The sequence below is a fragment of the Periplaneta americana genome, chromosome 15, assembly GCF_040183065.1.
Source record: "Periplaneta americana isolate PAMFEO1 chromosome 15, P.americana_PAMFEO1_priV1, whole genome shotgun sequence".
NCBI classification, from domain to species: domain Eukaryota; kingdom Metazoa; phylum Arthropoda; class Insecta; order Blattodea; family Blattidae; genus Periplaneta; species Periplaneta americana.
The window spans coordinates 12,197,053-12,219,928 of record NC_091131.1 but is presented as its reverse complement, the minus strand read 5'-3'; the positions used below and the strand labels follow the sequence as shown (position 1 = coordinate 12,219,928).

Sequence of the window (22,876 nt, the reverse complement as noted above, 5' to 3'; positions counted from 1 at the left end):
GTTCAAAGTGTGTCATGGCTCGCTGTGTGCCGTCATGTGGCTAGCCGATGAGCCTAGAAAATTCAATCTTCCTACACTTCCGCAGAAGTGTATAACCTATGAGGCAGAGAAGTTGCCTAGGAAGTACGGCGTTCATTCTGAAGAGTACGTACCGATATGTACGGTAACGCCGGTACTGGCAGGAATGTGAACTGTTTGGAAATACGAACTTCGGGATATGGGGAGAGGATTAAGACGATTACTTACGTATTTGTTGACATTAACTTCGACGGTCAACATGGACACGGAGCATTTGATTTGTGTTGTGGAATGTTACCGTACACAACCGATGATAACAAATACCCTGCTTACGACTTGCCGGCGCAAAACACAGTTCGAAAGAGGTTATGGTAGCACACAGACCGTACAGACCGTACAGACCGTACAGACGACGTTCAAGTTATACCGTACCGTACACGTTCTCAAGTTCAGATTGAAGAACGCCTTAAATAATAGGCTACTTCTCTAACATATAAGCTGAAACTCGCTTCAAATCGGTTACCCAACAACAGTGACGTCATGACACACTTTGAAATGAACACCCAGTAGAAATAGACTATTGCAGAGAGATCTCAAGTGACCTTCCACTTGTTTTAGAACAAAAACTGTCTTTGCGTGTCGGAGTCTTATTACAACTAAAGACTCAATTCTAGCAGTTTCCTGCAGAATTCCGACACGGACATGATTATCCAGATCAGAAATTGTAACATATGAAAATTTCTGGACACTGTTTTTGCTGTAGAACGTCAATTTCAATTCAGTAGAATGCATATATCTCTCCAGAGAATCACAAAGAGATATATGTCTGGTCCTGAGAGTCTAGTGTCGTAAAACCCGAGATTCACGAGTTCAAAACCCAATGGGCTTTTGAGGGCAATAAAGATTTCTAGCGCGACTTCCTTCATTGAGGAATTAAAGCTGGATATCCCGTCTCGTAGATTTATGACAAGCTAAAGAATTCTTTCCCTAGTGAGAGAGCTCCAAGAAATATTTCTTGCTCACTTCTCTGCCATGTCAAAATTTGGAGATAGTATAACGGGCAAAACCAGTGACCTAACTATAGGCGCTGAATATGGGGTCGATGGGGCTAGACCTCCTAAGAATTTCATATATGGGATCGCCCCTCAACTCAGTTCATTCATTCATAATGTTCTGCCCAAGGACGGGTGTTTCACTGCAAAGCCAACATTCTCCAATCTTTCCTATTATATGCCTTCCTCTTTGTCTCCTCATATGATCCATATATCTTAATGTCGTCTATCATCTGATATCTTCTTCTGCCCCGAACTCTTCTCCCGTTCATCATTCCTTCCTGTGCATCCTTCAGTAGGCAGTTTATTCGTAACTAATGACGTAGCATATTTTTTTTATCAGCTTCAGTATCTTTCTTTCTTCATCCACTCTTTCCAACACAGCTTCATTTCTTATTCTGTCTGTCCACTTCACACGTTCCATTCTCCTCCATATCTACATTTCAAATGCTTTTAGCCATTTCTCTTTACTTCGTAGTAATGTCCATATTTCTGCTCCATAAAATGCCACACTCCGCAAAGAAGCATTTCACTAGTCTCTTCCTTAGCTCTTTTTCCAGATGTCCGCAGAATATGCTCCTTTTTCTATTAAAAGTTTTCTTTGATATTGCTATCCTCCTTTTGACTTCCTGGCAGCAGCTCATGTTACTGCTTATAATATTTGAAGCTGTCCACTTGTTCCATTGCCTCATTTCGATTTCGCACGTTTACCGTCTTTATTTTTCTTCTGATAATAATCATGATCTTACTGCAGAAATGAGCGGCCATTTCAGGCATGGCAAGGTTGCACAAATGGACGCTTTATCAACTTTCATGTAGGGCCTAAGTAATTTATACTTTTCAGTAATACATTTCACGCTGTTCACCGTGCCTAAAATATTATTTTTATGGTCCTTACTTACTTACTTACAAATGGCTTTTAAGGAACCCGAAGGTTCATTGCCGCCCTCACACAAGCCCGCCATTGGTCCCTATCCTGAACAAGATTAATCCAGTCTCTATCATCATATCCCACCTCCCTCAAATCCATTTTAATATTATCCTTCCATCTACGTCTCGGCCTCTCCAAAGGTCATTTTCCCTCCGGTCTCCCAACTAACACTCTATATGCATTTCTGGATTCGCCCATACGTGCTACATGCCCTACCCATCTCAAACGTCTGAATTTAATGTTCCTAATTATGTCAGGTGAAGAATACAATGCGTGCAGTTCTGCGTTGTGTAACTTTCTCCATTCTCCTGTAACTTCATCCCGCTTAGCCCCAAATAATTTCCTAAGCACCTCATTCTTAAACACCCTTAACCTATGTTCCTCTCTCAGAGTGAGAGTCCAAGTTTCATAACCATACAGAACAACCGGTAATATAACTGTTTGATAAATTCTAACTTTCAGATTTATTTTTATGGTCCTTATAACATGAGTAGCAGGGCGCGGATTTTGATGACCTAAAAATTCCCTATAAAATGACCCAAAAATGCAAGAAAATGACCTAAAATACTGAAAAAAAAAAAGACTTACAAATTAACAATCATAAGTGATTTGTGTGGAGTGTGGCATTGTATGGGGGCAGAAACATGGACATTACGACAAAGTGAAGAGAAGCGAATAGAAGCATTTGAAATGTGGATCTGGGGAATGATGGAACGTGTGAAGTGGACAGGCAGAATAAGAAACGAAGCTGCGTTGGAAAGAGTGCTTGAAGAAAGAGTGATGCTGAAACTGACCAGGAAGAGAAAAGGAATTGGTTGGGTCGCTGCTGAGAAGAAACTGCCTACTGAAGGATGCACTGGAAGGAATGGTGAACGGGAGAAGAGTTCGGGGCAGAAGAAGATATCAAATGATAGACGATATTAAGATATATGGATCATATATGGAGACTAAGAGGAAGGCAGAAATAGGAAAGTTTGAAGAATGCTGGGTTTGCAGTGAAATACCTGCCAATGGGCAGAACACTTATGTATGTAGGTATTAATATAAAATGACAGAGAATTGTCAAAATGTAAGTTCCCTTATTCCAAAATAGCTACAGCTAATTCAAACAAAAGGGTTTGTGTTTCTTCATGCCAATACTGAGTAATGAATTCAAATTTATTATTATTTCTTTGATTCTAGTGACGATGTTTTGCAAGTGGATAGTATACGGTTTAGTACTTCGCAACCCTGTCATTCACTGTTTTCTCAGTGTTTTGGCTTCGTTGGCTTTCCTAGGGCTGGACTCGAGACAGATCCTTACACCTAGGCACGCTTTGGCCCTTTGAGCGCCCTACATATGCGATGATTGTCCAAATTCGACAGGTGGCCTGAGTGTCATTCGTAAATCCGACGCCGACAGATGGGACATCCTGCCTCAGCATCAGGTCCCATTTCGTAGAAGAGTAGACTGATAAACCCCAGGGGACCGGAACCCCAAGGGGCAGGGCATAGTTGCGCCACACCGGTCAGATAAAATGCAGCATATAAAAAAGGGTCCCTGTTTTGTGGGCATAGTTGCGCCCCGTTCCCATCAGGTAGAGAAAAAGGTATGGTATAGTTGCGCCCCATTCCCTTCAGGTAGAGAAAAGGTCATGGCATAGTTGCGCCCCGATGAAATAGGTAGAGAAAAAGACACTACGGAACCTCGAGCCTCGTAAATAACCAACCTTATTGATTTCTTATGCGATTTATATTCATTATCGATACCGTTAAAATGAACACCATGAAGTTGGCAGTATTTTATTAACTGTTTTTCTACTGTTTATGCAGTGATTATCGATAGCCTACCGTTAAAATGAACACCATGAAGTTGGCAGTACTTTATTAACTGTTTTTCTACTGTTTATGAAGTGATTATCGATAGCCTACCGTTAAAATGAACACCATGAAGTTGGCAGTATTTTATTAACTGTTTTTCTACTGTTTATGCAGTGATTATCGATAGCCTACCGTTAAAATGAACACCATGAAGTTGGCAGTACTTTATTAACTGTTTTTCTACTGTTTATGCAGTGATTATCAATAGCCTACCGTTAAAATGAACACCATGAAGTTGGCAGTATTTTATTAACTGTTTTTCTACTGTTTATGCAGTGATTATCGATAGCCTACCGTTAAAATGAACACCATGAAGTTGGCAGTACTTTATTAACTGTTTTTCTACTGTTTATGCAGTGATTATCAATAGCCTACCGTTAAAATGAACACCATGGAGTTGGCAGTACTTTATTAACTGACATACTCAAATGAGTGAGCCGTTGGAATATGGGGCCTTAGCAGTCTTGACATTTTATTAGTGATTTTCACACCGTCTGTGGCGTATAGTGAGGTTAATTTAAAATGAATGTTAGGTTTAGTGAAAAGGGTGAAGAGTTAATAATTGATAATGGTTCTAAGTTTCAAATTTCGAAACCCTGTACCGTAGGGTTAAGATATCGATGTAGAAACAAAAAAATGCAGTTCATTTATTGTGTGTGATCAATAAAAAGTGTTATTTTAAATAGCAAAATTCATCACATGCTAGGCCTACCTGATTTCAATGCAGTTATCACTGTAATATTTTTAAGTAACTTATTTATTTTATGACAATCACTTTCGTGTGTACTATGCTCATCGGGGCGCAACTATGCCATGTCCATCCTGCTACCTGATTTCTTCGGGGCGCAACTATGCCATGTCCATCCTGCTGCCTGATTTCTTCGGGGCGCAACTATGCCATGTCCATCCTGCTACCTGATTTCTTCGGGGCGCAACTATGCCATGTCCATCCTGCTACCTGATTTCTTCGGGGCGCAACTATGCCATGTCCATTCTGCTACCTGATTTCTTCGGGGCGCAACTATGCCATGTCCCTTCTGCTACCTGATTTCTTCGGGGCGCAACTATGCCATGTCCATCCTGCTACCTGATTTCTTCGGGGCGCAACTATGCCATGTCCATCCTGCTGCCTGATTTCTTCGGGGCGCAACTATGCCATGTCCATCCTGCTACCTGATTTCTTCGGGGCGCAACTATGCCATGTCCATCCTGCTACCTGATTTCTTCGGGGCGCAACTATGCCATGTCCATTCTGCTACCTGATTTCTTCGGGGCGCAACTATGCCATGTCCCTTCTGCTACCTGATTTCTTCGGGGCGCAACTATGCCATGTCCATCCTAATACCTGATTTATTCGGGGCGCAACTATGCCATGTCCATCCTGCTACCTGATTTCTTCGGGGCGCATCTATGCCATGTCCATCCTGATACCTGATTTCTTCGGGGCGCAACTATGCCATGTCCATCCTGATACCTGATTTCTTCGGGGCGCAACTATGCCATGTTCATTCTGCTACCTGATTTCTTCGGGGCGCAACTATGCCATGTCCATCCTGCTACCTGATTTCTTCGGGGCGCAACTATGCCATGACCCATCTGCTACCTGATTTCTTCGGGGCGCAATTATGCCATGCCTAGGCCTCCCAATTGATCGCGGGGCGCAACTATGCCATACCGACCCCAAGCCCTCCCTAATCAACCGACGCTGACAGATAGGCCATCCTGCCTCAGCCCGTGATAAGAGCCAGATCCCATCCACACACAAGTAGTCTGATAAGGGACAGGTAGAGTGTGCTTGTGGAATAAGAGGGAAACGGGAGTATCTCAAGAAAACCCCTCTTCATCGTCTGCTTTGTCGACCACAAATTCCATCATGATCTTGCCGGGGATCGAACCAGGGACACCTGGATGGAAGACCAGCGCTGGCATTGGATCATAGACACTGCTTTGGTGGCATAACGAACATTATCATTGAACTGTAATGCTTGGTTTCACAAGTAAGTCACTCTACCCGGTCTTCCCCTACGAGTATGGACGTCGTACATTTTCGTTTTTCTTGTTTTGGGTTCTCTGCCAGGAAGTTTCCTGGTTATAAATCCCAGAGTCAATACACTCTTGGGTCAGTCTGGCGGTGGTGAACTGTACAGTGACAACGATGGGTGCCGCAGCTGTAGCCACACTATTGCTCCTCATAGCTGGGGTATGGCACGACGCTGTAGGCGAGAAGACGAGGTATAAACTACGTGAGTATTGTTGCATTTAAAAAGTAATGACTATGTCGTTCATGGTGGCCTATCATACTTGTATCGGGACCAAAGTACCGGGTTCAATCCCGGGCGAAGGCAGTGGAGTTTCGGGCAGGAGATTCTTAACTGTGACTTTTGGCCAAATCTAATATTCTTTACTTCTTATGAGTAGGGAGCGGATTTTTATGTGCTAAAAATTTTAATAAATTTATTTTTTATGTGCTAAAAGTACAAAAATATTTGCTAAATATATATATATATATTTAAATATGACAAAAATACCTTACTTAGCTTAGAAAAAAATGTTACTAGGTACTCACCAGGCACACTTGAGTGCTAGTAGTTGGCCGAGAATTGCAGTGAAGAACAAAGGTCATCTCCAAATTCTCCATCACAAATGCATGCCGAATATCTCTGAACAACGACTTATACTGTGAAAACGATCTTTCCACATCACAGGACGTCAGACGTGCATATTTAAAGACAGAAATGTCACAACACAAACACCTTCAATCTCACCTACAGGCTCACCCTCCAATACTTGAGCAACTTTACACATTTTTTTATATCCACTGTTTTTCCCAAACACATTCTGGAATTTGTTCCTCAGTAATTGTACTTCTGAACCTGGTAGCGAGTATAGTTTAATTTCCACGGCACGCACCTCCCTGTTTCAGACATGTGGTTTTTGGATGTTTCGAGTTTTTTTATGGTGTCACACAAAAAGTTTAGGTTTGCTAATAGGAAAGCCAAATCGTTTTTTAAACAGCTATCTTTCAGTATATCTTGAAGGATATCGATTAATGAAACCCGATAACAGGGAATCACAACAAGATATATTGCCTTACTTGATAAACAAGAGCGAGGGATTTGTTTAAATTAAATAATTTTCATACTCGAGCTCTTATCTGTTGTGTTTCACAAACAAAGCGTGGAATGAAATCATTTTCAGCAACAATAAACATTCCTAATTATGTGTTGCAAGATCTCTCCTCCTTGTCCATGTTAATTTATTCTCTAATAACATTGATATGCTGCCTAGCAGTTCTCAGAACTTGAGGCGATACTATTATAAAAATGTATCATGGATACACCACACAGCGCTTAGAAACACGAAGCAACCAATAATTCTTAAAAAGATAACGTACTTCTGAGTGACATAACTGATTTAGTTTTAAAATGTTTAAAAGTTCTTGTAAAAAATTATTTAAGTAAAAAAACTCCAAGATTTATGTGTTTATAACAGATTTCCTGGAAATATGTATTTACATAATTTTTTTGTGAAAATAGGTATTTTATGTGAAATAAAATTCGGGTTTTAAACTTGAAACTTCATGTTCGGAATTTTTAACTTTGTTAATTGTGTTTTATCACACGCAAAAATAATATTTAATTAAATAGGAATCTGCTCCTTACTTATGAGACGATTTCATGTGATGCGTCGGCTGTAAAGAATATTGTTGAAATGAGTGTGATTGTGCATTTTTCGTCTCTACTTTCTTGTTAGTTGCTTTCCGGCTGTTATATACAGCTTACACATACAAAATAACCGACCTCCTGTAGCGTGAATTATCTTAAGTTCAACTTCGGCCTGGTTCACATACTAGGGAAATTATGTTTTTTCGCACCTAATTTAACCGTCGAATATATGTTTGTTATACTTACTTACTTACTTACTGGCTTTTAAGGAACCCGGAGGTTCATTGTCGCCCTCACATAAGCCCGCCATTGGTCCCTATCCTGAGCACGATTAATCCAGTCTCTATCATCATACCCCATCTCCCTCAAATCCATTTTTATATTATCCTCCCATCTACGTCTCGGCCTCCCCAAAGGTCTTTTTCCCCTCCGGCCTCCCAACTAACACTCTATATCCATTTCTGGATTTGCTCAAACGTGCTACATGCTCTGCCCATCTCAAACATCTGGATTTAATGTTCCTAATTATGTCAAGTGAAGAATACAATGCGTGCAGTTCTGCGTTGTGTAACTTTCTCCATTCTCCTGTAACTTCATCCCTCTTAGCCCCAAATATTTTCCTAAGCACCTAATTCTCAAACACTCTTAACCTATGTTCCTCTCTCAAAGTGAGAGGTCAAGTTTCACAACCATATAGAACAACCGGTAATATAACTGTTTTATAAATTTTAACTTTCACATTTTTTGACAACAGACTGGATGATAAAAGCTTCTCAACCGAATAGTAACAGGCATTTCCTATATTTATTCTGTGTTTAATATCCTCTGAGTATCATTTATATATGTTACTGTTGCTCCAAGATATTTGAATTCTTCCACCTCTACAAAATATAAATTTCCAATTTTTATGTTTCCATTTCGTAGAATATTCTTGTGAGGAGACATAATCATATACTTGTATATATGTTTGTTATATTTGTTAAAAATAGCTTTTAAAACCCCGGAGGTTCATTGCCGCCCTCACATAAGCCCACCATCGGTCCCTGTCCTGAGCAAGATTAATCCAGTCCCTACCATCATATCCCATCTCCCTCAAATCCATTTCAATATTATCCTCCCATCTACATCTTCGCCTCCACGAAGATCTTTTACCTTCAGGTTTTCCAACTAACACTATACGCGTTTTTGGATTGACCCATACGTTCTACATGCACTGCCCATCTCAAACGTCTGGATTTAATGTTCCTAATTATGTCAGGTGAAGAATACAATGCGTGCAGTTCTGTGTTGTGTAACTTTCTCCATTCTCCTGTAACTTCATCCCTCTTAGCCCCAAATATTTTCCTAAGCACCTTATTCTCAAACACCCTTAACCTCTGTTCCGCTCTCAAAAAACCGTTACTATAACTGTTTTATAAATACTAATCTTCAGGTTTTTTTTGTTGTAGATTAGTAATAATTTGACTTACAAACATGTAAAAAAGCAACAAACAAACAAAACAAAGGAAAAACAGAGCGGGGTGTTGCATAAGAAATTCGTTCATATGTAAACCTAAGCTCTCAGGAAACCAACTGAAATCTTCCGAAAGGTATTTGGCGTATGGTAGCCTAGTTTTTTCTAAGATGACGATGTTAGTACCAACCATGCTGGTAGACCTCGACTTCATTGATATTCCTTTTGAATATAAGCGTCTAGCGAATAGTGAGTACAGTATTTTGACATGATTGCGTCTTCTTCAAACCGACACATTTATTATTGTTATCGTGATTACATCTGAGTTGGAAAGGAAGTAATGGTGGACTCATATATAATGTTGTCTTCACATCCATCCATAAGCAAATAAACTTTTTACATGCAGCAGATCTATTACATGGGACTTACTTCTTCAACCGATGGAAGAGGCGTATTGTCTCCTCGGCCAGGAATGAGCTCACGTACCTTGGGTTCAGGGCAAGTCATGGCAAACAACAGATCTCCAAGGCCGGCTCTCAACTGTGTAATAAACAGCATCACTACAAACTAGATAATAACGTCTCTAGCTTCCTGTGGTTCTGTGTGTAATAAAAAATTAATAGTTTTCAATATGACACTTGTAATGTCTATCCTTTAATGACCTATAGACAAAGAATGGAAAGGTTATCCAACTCTAGGTATCTCACTATAAACAAATATATCGTTAACATAGGCTGACGAGTGAATAAATAAAGAAGTAAATGGATAAATAAGTAAACAAACAAAAGACAAATAAGTAAATAAATAAATAAATAAATAAATAAATAAATAAATAAATAAATACGTAAATAAATAACATCTAAATAACTAAGTAAATAATTAAGTATATAAGTAAATAAATAATTAACGAAATAATTAAGTAAGGAAATAATTAAGTAAATATGTAAATTAATAAATAACCAAGTAAATAATTAAATAATTGAATAAGTAAGTAAATATTTAAATAACAAAATAAACAAGCAAGTAAATAAGCAAGTAAATAAGGAAGTAAGTAAATAACGAAATAAATAAATAAATACGTAAATAAGTAAACATATAAATAAATAAGTAAGTAAATAAATAAGTAAATAAATAATGAAGTAAATAATTGAGTAAGAAAATAATTAAGTAAATATATAAATAAATAAATAACCAAGTATATAATTAAGTAAATAAATAAAGAAGTAAATAAATAAATAAATCAATATTAAATAATTAACTAAATATGTTACTAAATAATTAAACAAACAAATAAATACCTGCATAAAGTAAATGAATAAGTAAATAATTATATAAATAAGTAAATAATGAAATAATTGAATATGTAATTAAATAAGTAAATAAATAATTAATTAAGTTAGTAAATAATTAATTAAGCAAATAAATACATAAGTAAATAAATAAGTAAATATTAACTAAACAAATAAATAAGTAAATAAATAATTAAATAAACAATTTAATAAATAAACACACAAGTAAATAAATAAATAACTAATTAAGTAAATATATAATTAAATAAGTAAATAATTAAGCAAATAATTACTAAGTATAATTAAATAAACAATTAAATAAAATGTACCTGAGTCACGTTACCTACAAAGAAACCAGCCGTTCGGGGTTCAACAAACATTCCGAGGTGAAAGACTGATAAGGCACAATAAATCCATTTAAGGCTGGGTACTGGATTTTGAGTCCCTCCTCCTTACAAAGGAAAAAAAAAAAAAAAAGGAATACCTCATGATTTAATTGACGGATAATTTATTGCGTCTGTCACCCATAATCACGTCATTGAATGTGCCAATGACCGCACTCAACAGAACATATCGATTACTAATCAATGACCTAGCGTCTGCTGAACACGCGAAAAATCTGAGGTGAGGAATGTTTTGATGAAGAATCGGACGCCATGTTGTGAATCTCGTTTGAGGTTTGATTTTTAATCATGAATTTGTAATTAGTTTACATCCGGTTTGTGGCTGAATTTTGTAAAATTGAATATAAACTTAATAAAACGAAACATAACGACATTGAAAACAAAAAAACAAAAAAAAACAAAAAAAAAACCGTGACAAATCTTGAAATGGCAAGTAAAATAATTAATTGGTAATGTTTATACCAATAAGTATTACCTTTGTTCATTAAAGTGTCTTCTAATATGATTTAACCTCAAAACTTGCGCCAACTTCATGCCTTTAATGCAGCCGTGGCGAGAACGTGACTCGCGAGACATTGTGGCTCGCAGTATAGCTGTGCATTTCGCTTGCTTCTAACCTCCGCCAACCCTCACCCTCTCACTCACTGGAGTCAAACTCCGTTCCATTTGTATTTGTCTCTGACCTGCGAGTGGCATATGTCTCTCTCGAAACCATGTACGAAAGTTCCAAGTAGGATGGGAGGACGCATTTTTTTGCTGTCAATCTGATGAGAATATTAAATGTATGATATGTTCACAAGTATTACGAGGAAAACGGTTGTATAACATAAAACGGCATTATACTACATGTTACTGATGAAACATTAAAAGGTTAAGTGTTATTGTTGTTATCATCATCACCATCATCATCATCCATCATCATCATCATCATCATCATCATCATCATCATCATCTCTGTACGTCGACCTTTTTCAGCAGATGTACGAATAATGTGGTTAGCTCTTCAATTTGAACTCACTGATTTACAATGTGATGTCAAATGAAAGCTAGATGTAAGGACTTGACAAATGTTGAACTTTCAAATCTTTGCCAAAAAATAAATATCCGAAGCTTCGTTCTTTCGCTTGCTCTGTTGAAGCCATGTTCGCTACAACTTACGTTTGTTAAAAATTATTTTCAACAATGAAAATAGTAAAAACCAAATTTAGATCACGACTGACAGACAAATACCTTCGTGATCAACTACGACTGGCAGTAAGTGACGTAATTCCTGATTTTGAAACTTTGTCGCAGAGACATTCTGAAGACAGTTAATTTCAGGTTGTGATAATGTTCATTTCTTTCTTCGTTACACGTACTAAACATTAGTTTGTAGCCTTATACTGTATAAAATTATATTTAAGTGCTTGACGTAAGGAAAGTGAAAATCCGTTAATAAGTCAGACAGTTGCTTCACTTCCCCTTCGGGTGTCCGCCTCCCTCCATAGGTGTTATGCATGTTGCAGGTTACAGAGTGGCTCGGCGTACGATTACATTTTCGCCACCGCTGCTTTAATGCGTTCAAAAGTGCATCCAGAAAAACTAGTCGAAATCCTCATCGTCACGTGACCAATGACCTAGCGGTTATTCACCGATGTTTTTTACAGCATGCGGTACGTTCCAACCTTTGATTAGACATCAAAATGCAGACGTGCTGATACTTTTTCTTTCATGTTCACAGCGGAGACCTTCAAGCGCTGCAGGCGAAATGATCCCGACCTCAACACGTGCCTGTATGAAGCCATCCGAGATGCAATAACCCAGATGAAGGAGGGTCAGTATCAACTCTTATTTCAACTCGAAACAACTGCTGCATTTTTTTTCCTCATAAGAATAGTGTAGTCTACTTACAGGGTGGAAGTGAAACAGCCTTGCAGATTTTCAGAGCAATAGTTCATGTTGTATGTAACAAAAACTATAATATCATATTGGTGGAAAGTTCATAGTTTAATAAAAATGTTTATGCTCGACCATGCCGAAATGTAGTAATTATACACCTGGTAGCAGACCTTTAATGCATTTCATTAAAGTACACCTACTCATTAAAGGTCAGGTCTTTCAGCCAATGACGACTCAGGTTACAACTGTTCAGCCAATGACAGGTCAGCTTTCTACCGTTATAAAACCGCAAGTATCGATTATTCTCGGATATGCAATCGAGAGAGAATTAGCGAAAAGTCACGGAGGCTGGAAATCCAATACTGTCGCAGAAGGGTACGTTCTGTTACTATAATAATTAGCGTTAATTGTAAATAATATTCAAATAAATTCAATTTGTCATCTCGTTTTTCAATGTCTAATTTAATGTCAATGTTATCTCTGTAGGTTCTTATGGCCTAGCAAGGTCAATGTGCACATCTGTTCCTCGGAAAAAATCAATACTTTCGCGTCTGCGCACATCTCACAACATAGGGACATTGGTCAAGGTCAGATACAAATAAAATTAATAATATCAAGTTAGAAATATGGTCGAGCATAAAAAGTCGTATGAAACTCGCCTATAATGGTAATTAAGAAGCTCGTATGAAAATTATGAAACGAGCTTGCGCTCGTTTCATAAATATCCATACTCACTTCTTAATTACCTTCATTATAGGCTCGTTGCATAATGTACTATTTACCCAAACGTTTAACAACCTCTTATTCGGTAACTATTGAGAGTAGGATCGTGATTTTTTGTCCATATCGATAGAAAATCTAATAAAGAATAATTTATCTCTTTGGCGTATTTCAATAGCGTGGACGCTTTTCGTGTAAATTTGATTTTAAAAATCTCTAATTCCAAGCCATTGCACGAAGCGAACAATGGCAAAGTCGAGATAAAGAGCAGCTCTCCTACCGAGACTCACTGAGTTCGTTGACCTCTTACATCTGTATCACGAGCAGAGTGTGTTAGCGGCGATGTTGCCAGACTGCTGACACTTCAAACTTAATTTTCTAATCAACAGTGCTTTTAATCACAAAACGTAATATTTTGACTGCTTCCGCGGTCTGTTGGTCAGCATGCTGGCTTACAGATCTGGAGGTCCCGGATTCGATTCCCGGGCTGGGCTGTCGGTGAATTTTTCTTGAAGAAGAATTCCCTGGGTGTCTAGAGTTTGGAAATTTGTATGAATGTGTGTGAGTGTGATTGTGAGTGTGCCGGGTTAATATTAATTAACCAAAAATATAAAAATACATCAGGACTGTCGTTGGGCAGTAACCTGAACACACGTTTCAGCGTCACATTGTTGACAAGTAACTCCATCTGTTAGCACAACCATAAAGCATCTAATAGATGCTATAGAGTTACCAACACTCCCCCCCCCAAAAAAAAAAAACGTAATATAGATTTTCTATTAGTTTAAGTGTACCCTATGGTTTCTTTCAATCTGCTGGATTTATTTCACTTCCACCCTGTATAACAAATGCACACATACATACAGTCGGCCTGGTTGGCGCAGTTGGTATAGCGCTGCCCTTCTATGTCCGAGGTTGCGTGTTCGATCCCGGGCCAGGTCGATGGCATTTAAGTGTGCTTAAATGCGACAGGCTCATGTCAGTAGATTTACTGGCATGTAAAAGAACTCCTGCGAGGCAAAATTCCAGCACACCAGTGGCGCTGCTATAACCTCCAGCGTCGTTAAATAAAACATAATATTTAAAAAAATTTACATACATACATACATACATACAGTCCACACCTGTGGAATAACGTCAGAGCGTCTGGCCGCGAAACTAGGTGGCCCGGGTTCGAATCCCGGTCGGGGCAAGTTACCTGGTTGAGGTTTATTCCGGGGTTTTCCCTCAACCCAATATGAGCAAATGCTGGGTAACTTTCGGTGCTGGACCCCGGACTCATTTCACCGGCATTATCACCTTCATCTCATTCAGACGCTAAATAACCTAAGATGTTGATAAAGCGTCGTAAAATAACATACTAAAATAACAATACATACATACATTTATTTTTATTTTATTGGGTTATTTTACGACGCTGTATCAACATCTAGGTTATTTAGCGTCTGAATGATATGAAGGTGATAATGCCGGTGAAATGAATCCAGGGTCCAGCACCGAAAATTACCCAGCATTTGCTCGTATTGGGTTGAGGGAAAACCCCGGAAAAAACCTCAACCAGGTAACTTGCCCCGACCGGGATTCGAACCCCGGCCACCTAGTTTCGCAGCCAGACGCGCTGACCGTTACTCCACAGGTGTGGACTACATACATACATACATACATACATAAATATCGTGGTTGGAACAATTTACTTGGTTGAGATTTTTCCGGGGTTTTCCCTCAACCCATTAAGAGCAAATGCTGGGTAACTTTCGACGCTCGACCCCGGACTCATTTTTCTGGTATTATCACCTTCATCTCACTCAGACGCTAGATAACCATAGCAGTAGATATAGCGTCGTAAAATAACCAATTAAAATCATACATAAGACTGACAGACACGCAGAGAGGTATTCGTTTTGCTCTCGTAATGTGTGCCCCAGTGTATTTTGCGGACCCTAATATTTAAGCTTACTTGAATAGACTCTCGCGTATTTTATGCAACAGCGTTAAGTATGGCATGAGTTTTCTTTTCATAAATATTTATTTTACTGTTCTTAACAGGTATCTGGACAGTGGTTTCACAACATTTGCATCAAGTATGCATGGATCAACTATCAATTAATTACTTTCTATAACTTCCTCAGTTAGAAACTAATGACTAAGTATGATATAAGCATATACAACGCGTTCATTATGATCGATTACAATAAATTTAATTATTGATTAATCAGGATAATGAAAACTTTAAACAATCACAACATTTAAATAGAATACTGACACAACTTAAATATCTTCAATCATAAGACGTATTAAAATAAACTCAGGTTAACCCTTCACTAAAAGAAATCCACATATTTTACGCACCCCAATTTTTTATTTTCCAAAAAGAAGAAAAATAATGCGAAAATTACGCACGAAAATATGGTATTATCATTACACCAAATGAATCTTAGAATATTTTCAACTCTTGATCACAGCGTCAGTTTTTGGGTTTTACATAGTTTCACTTGTGTTTCACGAGAAAGGGTTTTTGGGTTTGGGCAACATAGAGCGACCAAAACAAATCCTGTTTGCAGCTGATTTTTGTTGGTTGATCCAGGAATTCCCGAGTTAGGCCTCATGCCCCTGGACCCCCTCGTGATCAGCAACATCAAAGTAGAAGAAGGAGTGGGCAGACCAGTCACCATGAGCCTCAACCTGAAGAATGCAACGCTGCACGGTTTGGGCAACATTGACCTCAGCGCAGTCAGGTACCTCCGTTTTAACTGATTATTTAGTTACTCTTTTTTTTAATAAGAACAATTTATTTATTTACATTAAAAATATACGTTAGGGAACTATTATATACAGGATGGTGCATCACCTGATTGGGTAACAGACGTCCGTGATTATCTGGATGACACATTTGGTAACAACTGGTGTGGTCGAGGAGGCCAATTATGTGGCCTCCAAATTCCCCAGACTTGATATCATCCAATTTCTTTCTCTGGGGTTTCGTGAAGAATGATGTGTATTCACAGCGACCCAGGGATAGTCATGATCTCAGAGCAAAGATTCTCTCAGTTTTTAAGAAAGTTACCTCTGAGATGTTAGACCACACATGGTAGGAATTAGCCTCAATATATGAATTGTGTCGTGTTCGCAATAGTGGGCAAGTTAACGTCTAATTTGGACAAAACCCCCATTATGCAAATCAAGATTTCAGGTATAACTCCCTGTAAAGTTGATTTGAATAATTTCGAGGGAAAAATTGTTCCGGAGCCGGGTATCGAACCCGGGACCTTTGGTTTAACGTACCAACGCTCTACCACTGAGCTACTCGGGAACTCTAACCGACACCGATCCAATTTTTTCCTCTATATCTACAGACCTCAAAGTGGGCTGACAACCGTCAAGCAACCAACTTCGAGTGCACACTAACTCCGTGTGTGTCCCGGGTTCGATACCCGGCTCCGGAACAATTTTTCCCTCGAAATTATTCAAATCAACTTTACAGGGAGTTATACCTGAAATCTTGATTTGCATAATACACGTCACTGTTCGTTAACAGAAAACCACAATTTAAGTCACACGGAGTTAGTGTGCACTCGAAGTTGGTTGCTTGACGGTTGTCAGCCCACTTTGAGGTCTGTGGATATAGAGGGAAAAATTGGATCGGTGTCGGTTAGAGTTCCCGAGTAGCTCAGTGGTAGAGCGTTGGTACGTTAAACCAAAGGTCCCGGGTTCGATACCCGGCTCCGGAACAATTTTTCCCTCGAAATTATTCAAATCAACTTTACAGGGAGTTATACCTGAAATCTTGATTTGCATAATACACGTCACTGTTCGTTAACAGAAAACCACAATTTAAGTCACACGGAGTTAGTGTGCACTCGAAGTTGGTTGCTTGACGGTTGTCAGCCCACTTTGAGGTCTGTGGATATAGAGGGAAAAATTGGATCGGTGTCGGTTAGAGTTCCCGAGTAGCTCAGTGGTAGAGCGTTGGTACGTTAAACCAAAGGTCCCGGGTTCGATACCCGGCTCCGGAACAATTTTTCCCTCGAAATTATTCAAAACCCCCATTCTTCTAGAATGCATGTACAAATTATTTAACAATAAATAGTAGCAGTTCTCTTTTTATAACTTTTTTATTTTATATCTTCCCAAACGGATCACACTGTATTACGTACGCAATAGCAAATATTTTCAGGAAAGAGGCTAACATCCCAGATACTAGCTTTTACTGTTATTGCAAGTCATCTTGAACCTTACATCCCCTAAGTCTGTCTTTCGAACTGCTCGGTACTGCGTGTACTCATCAACGTAACGGCACGGCAAGGATGCCCCTCCCTCGGGTAACGTGACTCTTTTCAGAAAACGTTGGTTCTTTCACTTCACGGCTCTCTACTGTAAAATAACTTGGTTCAATACGGACATCATCATCTCACGACACTTCGGTTTTGGGAGGAGAACATGGTTTCGTAGCAGGTTTTAATTAACCTTTAATGAGTAAGTATTTAAATATAATCGTGTGTACACTCCTCCTCTCTCATCCGGGCTGGGGACCGGCAATGGCGGAGTTACTACAGCTATGTCTATATATTATATAGGCCTACATGACTTACATCTACAGCTGATATGTACTGCACATATTCTTATAACAATATTTTACAGTTTTATTATTTGAATTTACATTAATTTACAATTATGTATGTATGTATTTATTCACACTGCAGTGGGTATATACCCGGTGGCAGTGGTAACTAATTACACTCAATAATGACAATAATAAACTTATTAATTAAAATACAATTAATAATAATACTAATAATTAATGCTAACAATAATTAATAATAATAATAATAATAATAATAACAACAACAACAACAGGGAATATACTAAATTAAATGAAACTATCACTTAAAATAACATTTGAAATAAATATAATTTGTATCTTAAAACTAAGATCGAACTAAAACCCACGAGTATGATATGTTCATATCTGCACAAGTATCTTTCAAATTACACTCATTTCGCTGTCAACTCACTCACTGCAATGGAACTACGACACATTTCACTGATTCTATCCTGATTTCACTAACACTTCAAAAACATTTCACTGTTCAAATACTATGCACTGCCACTATAAACTACAGGGACATCATTTAATTTTACTTGCATTTTTATTGTACCTGCATTTCTGAATGTACTTCACTCTCACCCCTTCACTAATGTCCTTGCTCCCGTCAGACACACAAACTTACGGCCGCTGTTGCATTCGAAGTCTTCAAGCAGTGAAGTAAACACTGCAGTGTATAGTGTGTTTCAGAAATATGATTGCGTTTTCTATAGAAGAAAGAACCTATATTAATAATATCGTACTAAAAATTATATTCAAGAAACGATAAATTCCATTTCAGAGAATATGCTTCAAAATGCTTTTAATAATATGCGTACTGAATTGAAGCCTGCATTGTAATGAACGGCAACCATTTTCAACAGCTTGTTTAAAAATTCAGATTAGCTTTTTTTGAATTGAGGTGGCTACAAGCAAAGGAATGCTAGTGACCTTTGTAATAACATGAGTTAAGTGCATCCAGTGTAAGCAAAAGTATCTAAAATTTTAGTGGCAAAGGGATATTTTAATCGCATCACACATTAAAATTTAAATAAAAAATTTCATCGATTTTACGAAAGCTTAAATATTTAAACCCCATTTTCTCAAAAGTAACTTAAGTGCACTTACAGCCCTTTACTTATGACCCCCTCAATTTAAATGCACTCTCTATATTGTATGTTAACATCAATAATTAATATGCTAAATAAAGTAGACATTACATAACGAACATAGTCGCCTGAAAAGTTGAGTTTTTGAAAAAAAATGTTACTACTCTACTGTATTTTGATAAATTCCGTAAAAGTGATAATCAAACTGAAAATCGTAATATCGTAATTCCCTACAACATAAATGGATATACTACTTTTCTCTCCTCCTATACCTAGTAAAATGATTTGTTTACATATTGCACTAGTAACATCAAACTCCTGTAATGGAAGGGGGCAACAGTGTTTCCGAGTATAGCCAGGTTAATGTTAAAAATGTTGGTAAAAATAAAGTGATGTCCCTGTATAAAGCTTCACTGAAAGGAACACGTTTCACTTACACAGCACACTTCACTGACACGACATACTTCTTCACTGATACAACACACTTCACTGACGCAACATAATTCTTCACTGATACAACACTTCAATAACAACATATCAATTACACCCTTTAAATACTGTGTATTATTACCGTCTATTAGTAAGGTCCTTAAGCCTATTTTTAAATACATTTTTGGTTGTTGGTAAAGCCTTTAGTAAGTCTGCAGGTAAAGCATTCCAGTCCCTGATAGTACGATTGAGAAAAGAAAACTTTCCAGTGTCCGTCCTCTGCCTTCTTTCCCTTAATTTATATGAGTGGTCGTTCCTTGAAGAGTGATTTGGCGGCTGCAACCTATTTTTTATTTCTCTCCAGGCAGGCTCACCTCTGTATGTTTTGAACAGAGCGCATAATCGAATTCGCGTTCTCCTGTCCGTGAGTGTGTCCCATTTTAATGGTGAATTTTTCCGACAACACTTAAGAGCCCGTTTTTGAATTATACAAAATCCATATCCCTATCATTGCTGCCATCATCGTCATCGTCTTCATCGCGTGGTCCAAAATTAATTATTATTTCGTCAATGGCATCATCCATTCGGAATTATCTTCTTAATCGTAGGTACTACTTTCTGAACAAGATAGAATTCTTCGATTGTATCCCGAATGACATCTTGATCGAATTGGTCCAATTCAACTTTACACAAGTCCTAATTCTGAAATGAAGTAATGTGTTTTGCAAACTATAACAAAATAATAACTTACAACAGTAATTCATTATGTCGCTCACAGTACACACACTATTGTACATAACTATTATAGCAATAATTTCTTATTATTACATACTTATTCTTTCCCGGAGTAGTGTGAGGTTCATTCGGTTGTAATTCAATATTATTCTTAGCTCTCTTCACGGAACTAATACTTTTGCCAGAGTATTTAGCCGCTCTCTCATATTCCTTATCAAGAGGTTCCAGCAAACATTTGCTTAATTTTTCCTCCTCGCAACACTTGATTATATTTGCGATAATTTCTCTTTCTCCGCTGTGGATAACAGCGTTACTTTTTCTCCGCGGTGGTGTGATTTCACCATAATTACTACCCAGTGGTTGCTGCTCCATGTTAACATTACTGGTACGCAGTGAAGGAATAGTTCTATGTTTCTTGACAAGAGATTATGATGCGGAGCATGCGCAAACAACTCAGTTGGCTCCACTCACGTCCTTCCCTCTGCCCCTCTGTCCCAGCTCAGGAAGTTCAAGATAACTTGCAATAACAGTACAGAGAGGCCAGCAGAAACGGGTAGGAGAAACCGATATGCGACAAGATCACTCGGTCGGACAGTAGGTTTACGTCATAATCCAAAGGTTGTGAATCCAATTTCGAACTTCTGTTTTCCTACCATAGATGGCGCGAGCAGTACAGTACGTATCTTGCTGTGTCGGACGGCTGTAGTTCTCAACAGTTAAGGCCTAAATTTAAAGTAATGCGTTGTTAACTGTAGGCTGCCGGTTCGAGTTCCGCCTTGGGCATGGTTGTGCAAATTAATGCTGTACAGAGCTGGAAACGACACTGAAATAAATGTCTAATTGAGAAAACAAGATAATAACGATGAAATAATTGCTGATGTAGCGATAAGAATAGTTGGTTTTGGTTGACGCAACTCTAAGAATTTCTAACTTTTTTTAACTGCTTTGAAACACAGAAGAAATAAATTGTAGTTTAACGCTCAGTACATACACACAGAGCGATGTTACGTCAGATATAGGGCATTCGTTATGTCGTGAAACAAAATGCGTGCGCCGTAACTAATAGTAAGAACCTTAGGCCATTTTCTACTGAAGTGAACTAGATAGTTCACTAAACAGCCCGATATGACGCAACAAGGTCTTGATAAAAAGCTATAGTCCGGATCAGCTTACTTATTACCCCAATGGTGAAACCTAACCATTTTTCCCCTAATACTGCCAGTGAATTATAGTGATTTTCTAGATGTGATGTTGAATTTTCTTTTACCAACTTCGTTTGGAGTACTAACAAATACAACTGGCAGTTATTTGTAACTGTTATGTTGGCAGCAATAATTTTGGTTTGCAGTAGTAGTAATCTGATGAAATGGAAGTGCCTAACTAAGCTTGTGAAATCTGAACGTATTAATAATAATTAATCACACCTGTGGCAGAACTGCAAGCATTGTATTCTTCACCTGACATAATTAGGAACTTAAAATCCAGACGTTTGAGATGGGCAGGGCATGTAGCACGTATGCGCGAATCCAGAAATGCATATAGAGTGTTAGTTGGGAGACCGGAGGGAAAAAGGCCTTTAAGGAGGCCGAGACGTAGATAGGAGGATAATATTAAAATGGATTTGAGGGAGGTGGGGTATGATGATAGAGACTGGATTAATCTTGCACAGGATAAGGACCGATGGCGGGCTTATGTGAGGGCGGCATTGAACCTTCGGGTTTCTTAAAAGCCATTTGTAAGTAAGTAAGTTCACACTTGTGGAGTAACGGTCAGCGCGTCTGGCAGCGAAACCAGGTGGCCCGGGTTCGAATCCCGGTCGGGGCAAGTTATCTGGTTGAGGTTTTTTCCGGGGCTTTCCCTCAACCCAATACGAGCAAATGCTGGGTAACTTTCGGTGCTGGACCCCGGACTCATTTCACCGGCATTACCACCTTCATTTCATTCAGACGCTAAATAACCTTAGATGTTGATACAGCGTCGTAAAATAACCAAATAAAAATAATTAATAATTAATTAGTAATATCAGTAATAATATTAATACCAGTACATAATTCAGTTGTGTTGTGTTCTGATTCTAATTCAACTCTACAGTATACTCAAGGTAATATTCTGTTTTCGGAATTCGTACTAATCATTTACGTGTTCAAACAAAATACATTTTTAGGTTAGGTCTCGTGAATCATAAACTGTTAGCCAAAGCAATGAATTTCATGTTGTCAGACAAAATAGATTTTAATATTAGTTCATATTAATCTACTAATTACAAACATAATGTCTGAGAGGTTCAGGAGGAAAATACACTCTTTCACAAATATTGAACCATTTAGAAAATACCTCCCAACATAAAGATGAGATGTGGTAAAATAAGTAAAAAACAGCTTGTTACGTATCCCTATAATGACCAGAATATTGTACGAAATGGAAATATAAAAATTGGAGATTTATCCTTCGAAGAGGTGGAAAAATTCAAATATCTTGGAGCAACAGTAACAAATATAAATGACACTCGGGAGGAAATTAAACGCAGAATAAATATGGGACATGCGTGTTATTATTCGGTTGAGAAGCTCTTATCATCCAGTCTGCTGTCCAAAAATCTGAAAGTTAGAATTTATAAAACAGTTATATTACCGGTTCTTCTGTATGGTTGTGAAACTTGGACTCTCACTCTGAGAGAGGAACATAGGTTCAGGGTGTTTGAGAATAAGGTGCTAAGGAAAATATTTGGGGCTAAGCGGGATGAAGTTATAG

General features: G+C 38.1%; 1 protein-coding gene across 1 annotated transcript in view; it reads left to right on the top strand.

Annotated features, from left to right (window-relative positions):
- Positions 1–5,984: 5,984 nt before the first annotated feature.
- LOC138714642 (protein takeout-like) overlaps positions 5,985–22,876 on the top strand; it is a 32,380-nt gene continuing 15,488 nt past the window's right edge. Inside the window, exons 1-3 of the mRNA XM_069846691.1 lie at positions 5,985–6,104; positions 12,393–12,485; positions 15,855–16,005. Of these exons, the coding sequence (XP_069702792.1) occupies positions 6,017–6,104; positions 12,393–12,485; positions 15,855–16,005 (332 nt within the window). The 5' untranslated portion in view covers positions 5,985–6,016. The remainder of the gene's footprint in view (positions 6,105–12,392; positions 12,486–15,854; positions 16,006–22,876) is intronic.